We start from the raw sequence: 10000 nt of genomic DNA, 5'->3' as shown, positions 1-10000 counted from the left end.
GCACAAGTGCTCAAATGTAGCTCACCGAGCACCCTGGCTCCACAGGTGGCTGAAGTTATTTAATGGTCTCAGAACCTGGCAGGATATTTTGTACAGTATGTTACAATATATTAAGTGGACTGTCGTTCCAGTGGGAAGCTTTGACCAGGATTCAGACAGCCTCTCCAACATGAACTAAAGGCAAAGTTCAAATAAACTTAACACACGTCTCCCCAGAAAACCGTAGGACATTATCAGGAAATGATGGACCCTTAAAATAAAGCATCATCCACGTTCCTCCTGCAGCCACTGTGCTACAAACACTGATGGAGCGAATCAGTCCACCCGGCGGTTCAGCTTGATTTCTGGTGGTAAACGTCAGTCTCGGTGCCGTGCTGAGGTAATCCCAGACCAGATCAACATATACTGCAGACTAAGCTGTCTATTGGACAAGCTGTAGTGCTTCAGGAGGTCGTCTGGTGTCATGGCAACACAGTTCAAAATCCCAGTTCAATATCACGTCTTTCCGTGTGGCATTTACAAGCTGCAGCCAAACATCATCACATGTATGCAAACACACAAAGCCCTAAACAGCAGAGATAAAGGGATCATGCAACCGTTCCAGTTCTCCTGTGACGGAGCGCTTCTTATGAATTTATGTTTCAGCTCGGTGGGGAGAGAAGAACTTAGATCTGATTACAGTCTGGAAGCTGTCTTGCCCTCGTGACCTAGCGAGGGTTGGCTCGGATTCAGTGAAACAGACGATATCTAAGAGGAGATTGTGTCCAGAGCCGAGATCTCAATCAACAGCTCGTTCTTAATTGGCTCTGCTGAAAGCTGGTAAAGGTCGGTGTGGGGTCACTCTGGAATAAGAGCAGCGGGTGGAAAAAAGGCCTCAGTAAACCTCTTAGAAAGCTAATTGAACTGTTTGAGGCACATTCCTCGAAGGATGAGGGTTGAAGTCGCAGGGCTCGCTGACCGGGCAGCGCTGCCTGCTGGCGTCCTGCCGGCATGTGCAGGAAACCTCTCCAAGATGCCGACATGAAGACCGCATCATATGCACAACAACCTTCCCTTTGTTTTTAATGTCAGACAACTTTACGACAGCACGTCAAACCCAGTAGCTACACACAGCGCAACAACACGCTGTCAGATGATGTGGAGACGTGGTTTTCTGAAGGCCAGGATCTTGGCGTGGCTCCTGTCATGGTGCTGTTGAGGTAGTCTGGTTTCAGGCCTCTGAATCTATGTCCACATCCTCTTTTCACTGATTCGCACAGGTCTGGTGGTGCGTTCAGTGGCAGCGGTGTCTCAGTTATCTGAGGTGGGATGGTGATGTAGTCTTGACAGGTTGACTTCCAGACGTTACATCGACGTATTTCTGACCAATGTGACTCTGCAGCATGTGCTCGCCCTGAAGAACACATGTAAACAACCCGCCTTGCAGGCAGATCCATGTGCAGTCAGCTGATCCCAGGGACAGTCTGTGTGTTTACCTTCAATCAGACTGACTCTTCCTCCTCCTCCTCCTCCTCTTCCTCCTCAACTTTAAGTCTGTAGTAATTAAAGGAGACATCGTCCCTAACAGTCAAACTTGCAGGAGACTCCAAAAACAATCGGCGCTGTCGTCTTTTTCTTTCGTTTTGTCATATTTCATCTTTCTACTTAATTTTTCTTCATCTTTTCCTTCATTCCTTTCTTTCATCACTTCTTTCCATTTCTTTTCTATCAGTCTACCATTTTTATTTTCCTTCTTCCTCTTTCTTCCCTTTGTTTTTCTTCCCTCTTCCTTTCTTGCCTCCTTTTCTTTCTTTCTTTTGTTAAATCCTTTCATCATACCCTTCCCTTCATCATGTCTCCTTTTCCTCTTCCTTTTCTTCCTTCTTTCCTCCTCTTCGTTTTTCTCTCTTTACTTACCTCCCTGTCATGTCTTTAGTTTCCTTCCTTTCTTGTTCTTTTCTGGTTCTTCCTTCATTCTGTCTTTCTCTGTTTTTCTTTGCACCTCCTTCATCCTTTTCTACATTTCTTTCTCATAACCTTCTTTTCTCTCCATTCTCAGTCTCTTTGTCTAGAATGTTCTACCCTGTCCTTTCCTTCTTTCTTTGAGTTAAAGTTCATCAACAGTTCAACTTCATGCTGCATGCAGAGCCAATCAGTGCCGGTCAGTTCACTCTTTCACAGGATAGAAGAAAAGCTGGTTGTAGCTGCTTCCTGGATGAAGATGAAGATGAAGAAACATTCGTCTATCCTCGGATTACACAGCGATAAGGGCAATCACTCACTATTAGACTTACGTAACAGATCTCCACATAATGTTTGCTCAACAGTTCTTGATGGTCTTTGGTTATTTAAAGGTAGAAAAACACAATTCCTCCTCCTGTCACATGGCCTCTGCTCACAGTTGGACAACAGTTTGTTATGACAGAGTTTTCCAAGTGATGAAGCAATGATGGCCTGCACCATGTGGCCATGCTTGCACACAGAGACAGAACAAACACCAGGAACATTTTACAAAATGTTGTCCAATATTTGAGTGCTTGTAAAACCTTTTCTGGGATCACTAGGCTGTCGTCAAGCACCCCAGAACCTAATGATTGATTCCTACCACCTCCTGAAGGACCCACAGAACTTCATTAAGCAATGCTGGAACATCTTCAAGGCTTCTGTCAGCCTTTTAAAGGATCCCTAGAACCTCCTCAAGGACACCGGCCACAAACCTCATGATCTCATGAAAAACCCCAAGATTTCTTTCAGAGACTCTTAGAACTTCCTCAAAGACACACACATTATCAAATAGACCTAGAACCTCTTGAAGACCCATAATATCTCTTCAGTTATATGTAGAATCACAAATGGAATAGAAGCTCTGCAAGAACAATTATAATCTCCCCAGGGACCCTTGTAACCTCCGCAAGAACCCCTAACCCCGTTAAACTCCTCTGCAACATGTTCAAGGATCCCTAGAACCTCCTCATGGGTTCTCCTCAAGGACTCATAAAACCCCATCAAGAGCCATTTACATCATCAAGCGCCCCTGGGACCAGTGAGGGCCACGGCCAACCTGATACCATTTCTGGCCCCCACAAAGATGTTTGCTCAGACTTAGAAGTTCTGTGTTCACTCTGTATGACCCAAACATCAGTGCCTCTCGTGGTTACATTCCTCACTCGGTTCTTGTGTAAATGATGACGTTCTCCTCTGACAGCAGTGATTAAGATTAAACATGAGGTTGTTGGAAATGTGATGACTTCCAGCTGCATCTCCTTGCTGGATAATAAGACATCCTGAGCTTTCAACTGCAGCAGGCGGACACATATGTAAAGAAATGAGTCCCCCCTCAACCTCTCCGAAGCTTTTCAGTGAAACATTGAGTGACGTCTCACATGCTGGCCTGCGAGCACCAGACCTCCTCCTCCTGAAACCTCCTCCTGGTTGATTCAACATCGACCTGCTCAGAAACAGCTCTCAGCTCTCTGTAGATACACTTTCTCTGGATGACATGGCATCATTTGTTCTCTATGGAATCCCAAATGTGTCAGGTAAGGAAAAAGCAGCTATAAACAACAAAAATAATAATACAAAAATAAATATAAAAATTGCCCTGCAATCGACTGGCGACCGGTTCAGGGTGTACCCTGCCTCTCGCCCATTGACAGCTGGGATAGGCTCCAGCCCCCCGCAACCCCGAAAGGGATAGTTGGGTATAGAAGATGAATGAATGAATGAATGAATGAATGAATGAATTAAATAATTAATTAATATAAAAATACAGATTTTTTTTTTTTGTTAACGTTGCCCAGGTCCGGCCAATCACAACTGGTTATTAATACGTTTGAGACGATGATTAATCTGCTGTTACATCAGTCAGCTGGTTGATATGTGCTCTCGACCAGAACAACAGCTGCACTTAACGCTTTTGATGATTGAAAGATGTGTTGGCCGCACTTCCAACAGGATTTGGGTTTGCTCAGCACTACGTGACACATTTTGCAGCTCTGATTGGCTATCGGCCTATCCAATTGGATCAAGAGGCCTTATGGTCTGCGCCCATTCAGGACCCTTGGAAATGGTGGACGGTTCCAGTCGATGTCAAGGCGACAAGAGTCCACTCAGACGTTCTGTCTGCAGCCCAAAATGTGAGAATTTCAAAATGACTGATGGCGAAAGACGTAGGAACGCATCCACCTGTGCAGACACCCAGTAAGAGTACTGACTATGTGTCTGGTAGTGTGGACGTACATTTACCCAGTGTTGAGTCTGCAGAGCTAAGCGAACCAGGCTTGGACTTCAGGCAGGTTTACGAACCAGGTGGATCGTCTACCAAGACGAGGGGAGGCGAACTCTGCGTTCACATCGGTGACACCTGTGGCTCAAACGCAGTCGAAGTCGATGCACAATGTTTCCCAGATGTTGAGTTTTTGATATCTAAATGCCGAGCGCATAATCTGCCTGCATAATTCAGCAATTCGTTTGTTGTTCACTTTTGTCCAGATGCAAATTCAGAAAATGCACTACAGGAACCTTCTAATAACCTTCTAAGACTCACATATTTTTCTGTCAGTCTTCTTAAATCATGTCTTGCTTCTTGTTATTTCTGTTGCTATTTGTCTCATATTTAATGCTTTTATCGGGAAGCACGGTGTAACCTTTACTTTCTCCTTCACACTTGCGTTCAGTGTTTCAGATCATGAAGTAAAATGAAGTCAGTGGCCTGATTAAGCTCTGCGTTTTAACCTGTGTATAGCTGAATCTCTGAACATGAGCATGGAGCTGTTGTGTGCAGATGGTAAGGCCTCCGCCCAGAGACAGATGTGTGTTTTGACCTCGTACACTTCTCAGTACTCGTCTGTCACGTCCACGTTTATTTCTTCATCTGAGGGGCCCCTCAGAGTCCCGGCCCCATTATGCAATGCAGCTCCTCCTCAGAGCTGAATCTGCCTCCTGCAGCGATACCAAGGCCACATGTTCAGCTGCAACCTCAAACTGGCTGCTTTGTGGAGACGAACCTTCTGCTTTAAGGGTCCGTTTACACTGGGGATGTTCCTGTGAGCTCATGTTTCAGAGGGGAACCCCCAGCTTTCCTCATAGGGGTCTGACAGCAGGGTGGAGTTAGCGCACTCCATCGCCGTCATTTTATCTGAAACCCAAGTCCACATCACCCATCACCCTCAGAGCAAACATAGAGGCTTGCTGTGAGGGGTCAGCAGTGGACAGGATGAAGAATGTGGGACAGTGTGTGGTCTGAGAGCTGCTGCAACCCTTTACGGAGCACCATGTCATTTATTCTGCAGCACACATCTGCAGAGGAGCTCTGTAATTATAACATACAAAGTTATTTGCTTCAGAGCTCCTGGTTTTCAGAGTCTTAACTGCTGGAAACAGTGATGGTTTTACCTGCTGACACTCTCCTGTGTCCGTTCACAGACGTGTAGGACGAAACATAGAGCTGAACAGGTATCAACTTAAACTAAACATGTCAACGTCAGCAGACAGAGAAGAGCTGGATGTCTGTTTACAGGTCAGCCTGTTGCTGCACGGAGGCCATGGTTGTTGTTTTTGTTTCACTTAAGATCTAAAAATCTGCACGGATCCATGCCTGTGTCCGTGGTTGTTGTTGTTGTGATTGTTGTTGTGTTTGTTGATTTTGCTGTTGTGTTTGTTGTTGTTGTCTTTGTGTTTGTTGTTGTTTTCACTGTTGTTGTGCTTGTTTTTGTTGTTCTGTTTTTGTTTGTTGTTGTGTTTGTTGTTTTTGTGTTTGTTGTTGTTTTTGCCATTGTTGTGCTTGTTTTTGATGTTCTGTTTTTGTTTGTTGTTGTGTTTGTGGTGATGTTGTGTTTGTTGTTGTTCTTGTGTTTTTTGTTGTTGTTCTTGTGTTTGTTGTTGTTTTTGCTGTTGTTGTGCTTGCTGTCGTTTTTGCTGTTGCTGTGCTTGTTTTTGTTTGTTGTTGTGTTTGTTGTTTTTGTGTTTGTTGTTGTTTTTGCCGTTGTTGTGCTTGTTTTTGTTGTTCTGTTTTTGTTTGTTGTTGTGTTTGTTGTTTTTGTGTTTGTTGTTGTTTTTGCCATTGTTGTGCTTGTTTTTGTTGTTCTGTTTTTGTTTGTTGTTGTGTTTGTGGTGATGTTGTGTTTGTTGTTGTTCTTGTGTTTTTTGTTGTTGTTCTTGTGTTTGTTGTTGTTTTTGCTGTTGCTGTGCTTGTTTTTGTTTGTTGTTGTGTTTGTTGTTTTTGTGTTTGTTGTTGTTTTTGCCGTTGTTGTGCTGTTTTTGTTTGTTGTTGTGTTTGTGGTGATGTTGTGTTTGTTGTTGTTCTTGTGTTTTTTGTTGTTGTTCTTGTGTGTTTTATTGTTTTTGCTGTTGCTGTGTTTGCTGTTTTTGAGTTTTGTTGTTGTTGTGTTTTTTGTTGTTGTTGTGTCCTCTTGTTGTGCTGAAACTTTCTAACCGTGCTCGACTGACTGTGGGAGACCTGACACCATGAAACCTGAACCCCCTGTGGTTATGAATCAGGTTGTAGATTGTGTTTCTGTAGCGTGGAGTCGAGCGGTGGTATATATTTCTGGAGCCAATGTTCACTCTTCTTTTCCTTTCGGGACGTGACTCTGGAAATCCTCCAAGGACACGGAGTGAAGCAGCGTGCCAACGCCTTGACGCTCTCGCCAGCAGAGCTCTTTCAGACCCCCGCCGTACAAAAGAACAAACAGAACAGCGAGTACTGCCGCAGATCAGGTTGTAGGTGCTGGGACTTCTGGGAAACTCGGGAGGCGTGGGGTACGTGACGGGTCGCTGCCTCTGAGGGATCTGTACCCTTCTGAGAAAACACTGTGTAATTTTAGAAAGGAAATAAAAGAATAACTGCTCTGACAACAGGTCAAAATCTGCAGCACAGCACAAAATCTAGAGAACTTCTACCAGCAGATTTAACAAACTCACTGATCTCAATTAGCAACGTGTGACATGACAGCATGCCGCGATGATCAATCAGCTGCCATCACCTGACTGCAGTGCAAAGGTTCATCCCTCTGCTGACCCCCAGTCTCTCACTAACCTTTAAATATTAACACAATGGTGAGGTTTCTCCCTCAAACAAAAAGTGCTCAGACTGTCTTCTGACCTGCTCACAAATGAAAAGCTGCTGCGGCTCTATATAAAAAGTCGAATGGCTCCAAAAACGAGGAGCCTGCTAACAGCTGGTGCTGTACTTGATTTTACGTCGCAGTGACAGGATGTTACACTGCACAGCTTAACCTTTCACTGGAAAGCATCCAATTATCACAACCCACCCAGAACTATTTTCACATCCCCAGTTAAATTGATGAGCCCAAATGGATGAATGAAGGCCTGACTCATGACAGGAAGTCGTACAGCAAAGTTCAGCGAACTGCTAACAATTACAATCAGTCATTTGCAGACGCTTTTATCCAAAGAGATGTACGTATGAATTCACACACCGATGGCGCAGCATGGGGGGCAGTTTTGGGGTTCAGTATCTTGTCCAATGATACTTCGGCATGTGGACTGCCAGGGATCGAACCACCGACCTCCTGATTGGCAGATGACTGCTCTACCTTCCGAGCCACAGCTGCTGCTAACATGCTAACCAGCTGGCAGCCTGCTAATGCTGGCAGTCAGAGTACCTCTTGAGCTTCTGTCTGTCTTCTCTGTACGATTCTCCTGACATTTTGTTCTCAGGATTGTTCAGTTCATGCAACAGAGTTGCTGAAGAGGGAAGAAACTTGTTAGCTCTGTTGCTAACAAGATAATAAGTGGCCACTGTTTATGAAAGCAGCATCAGTCTGATGTCCTCTGGAGTCTGGACTGCATGTGAACCAAGTCTCTGTTGTTTGGTCTGTGACAGAGGAGCTTCAGTGAAACTGGATGCCGACGCGCAGCTAATAAGCAATGAGAGCTTCCTCCACTGACTCTTCATCAATGCGAAATTAAACTTGATGTTAAACACGAGGATTTACTTTGTCACTGTGAGCAAAAAGAATAGATTTCACCATGAAAGCTTCCATTTGAATGGCATCCCATCTACTCCTGTATTATTATTAAATAGGTTCGGTTTGGATGCTGTGATCAGTGCATTGTTTAGTGTAACTGAGCCTGCAGGACTGAATTTATTCCTCTGCAGACGAGAAGTGAACAGCGTTATTAAAATTTGAGGCAGTAATTTACGACCCAGATATTTCTCATTGTCTCCATATGTGCTGGTTGAGAGGCAGCAGCTGGGCGCTGAGCGCTCTGTCCAAACCTGCTCTGACTGCATCTGTCAAACGTCTGTTACCGACACATCCAAACATCTGCAGGGCGACGAGCCAATCAGAGGAAGAGGAGGATTATGTCTGCCCTGTTTGACACGATGCAGGTGAAAGCTGATCAGTGTGATCTGAGTCTCAGATTAAGCTTCAACACACTGATCCAATCTGCTTCTCTTCCCTGCCAGCCCTGCTGGAAGAGGCTCGCGTCTCGCCCAGATGAGATTTAAACCTTCGTCTTGGTTTTTATGGATCAGTCTCTTCAGTTCACGACCGCAGCAGCATGTTAAACTCTTTTATGAGGCTGTAAAATCAGACAGCAATCTACTGATGTTATCACAGTCAGCTCACGCTCTGGTTGCTTATTTCTGTGCTTTTTATCATTTCTGTGATCCATTTTTTCTCTCAGTACTTTCAGTAGTTTCTTCTTGACTGGTGTATTCGGTAGTTGTGTTCAGTGCTTGTGTGCCTGCTGTGAACTGAGAATGTTGTGGGTTTCATGGTGTTGGGTGTTGTAGTCACATATCTGCCCCAGTTTCATTTGCCCTGGAGCCACATTACATCTTAGCAACGTAAAGAAACGTCCGTGACTGAAGAACACGGCCGACACGAACACTGAGTCTGAGCTCAATTTGACTGCTTCTTGTCACATGTGGACGTAGCTCCACTCTGCACAGGGAGGAGGAGGAGGAGGAGGAGGAGGAGGAGGAGGAGGAGGAGGAGGAAACGGGCCTACGTCACAAAAGCTCATCATTAGTTGTGTGATGGCTTTATATTTATCTAGGACGTAAAGGGTTTCACTGATCAATTCAAACAGCTGATAATAATGCGTCCCTGTGTCCCTGCAGGCTGTGACTCTGGTTTTGGGAATGCAGCGGCAAAACATCTAGACGCTCTGGGCTTCCAGGTGTTTGCTACAGTGTTGGACCTCTCAGGAGACGGAGCCAGAGAGCTGCAGAGGACCTGCTCGCCCCGCCTCACCCTCCTCCAGGTGGACATCACCCAGCCACAGCAGGTCCAGCAGGCGCTGCTGGACACGAAGGCCAAACTGGGCCTCAAAGGTAAAGACGGGCGGCTGAAGCCAAACCTTCTCGTTGTGACTCAGATCATTGTCTTTATTCTCGTTGACACACATCAGGTTACAACACCTGTAACTCCTTTAATAACCGACATGACAGCTCGTTTAGTCACTTTCCAGTATCAGGTGTATCTGTTCGCTGCATTCGCCTGTCGTCATGCTTTTAAACAGGTGCACAGGTGTTCAGAGGACCTGGTACAGGTGCGCTGATGCACGCTGTGTCTCCTCTGCTCAGCAGTTTGGACAGTTTGGGCTTCACTTCTCGAGCTGTTCCGTCAACAGTTTCACCGAATGTTGGACTGCTCCTTTAGAAACTCGCCGTGTGTTTTCAGGATTTCATGGCGCATCACACGCACAGGAATGTTCAGCGGCCTTCTAGGAAATCACCGACATGCAGACGCCGATGTCTGAAACAAAACAACAGCTTGAATCGATCGAAGTGCAGAGCAGCATGTGAGGAGATTCAGTGTTGAAGCAGACGAGCGGCTTCGTCTCGTGTTTCACACACATAACTCGGAGCAGAGAGCGTCCCCTGGCTCACTCTGTGATTGGCTCAGACCTGCAGCTCCCACTGGCTTCGTAATTAGACAGTTCAGACCGCTGACTTTACCTCCGAGTCATCTGAGGATACACAACGTGTGTGTGTGTGTGCGTGTGTGTGTGTGTGTGTGCGTGTGTGTGTGTGTGTGTGCGTGCG

At 45.6% G+C, this 10000-nt stretch overlaps 1 protein-coding gene across 1 annotated transcript in view; it reads left to right on the top strand.

Moving 5' to 3' along the window:
- Positions 1 to 10000, top strand: part of hsd11b2 (hydroxysteroid (11-beta) dehydrogenase 2) — a 25276-nt gene that overhangs the window by 4881 nt on the left and 10395 nt on the right. Inside the window, exon 2 of the mRNA XM_076736141.1 lies at positions 9074 to 9286. Within this exon, the coding sequence (XP_076592256.1) occupies positions 9074 to 9286 (213 nt within the window). The remainder of the gene's footprint in view (positions 1 to 9073; positions 9287 to 10000) is intronic.

Source organism: Chaetodon auriga, chromosome 1 (assembly GCF_051107435.1).
Source record: "Chaetodon auriga isolate fChaAug3 chromosome 1, fChaAug3.hap1, whole genome shotgun sequence".
Lineage (NCBI taxonomy): Eukaryota > Metazoa > Chordata > Actinopteri > Chaetodontiformes > Chaetodontidae > Chaetodon > Chaetodon auriga.
Note: the sequence above shows the minus strand (reverse complement) of the source record. Positions and strands in the feature narration are given on the sequence as shown.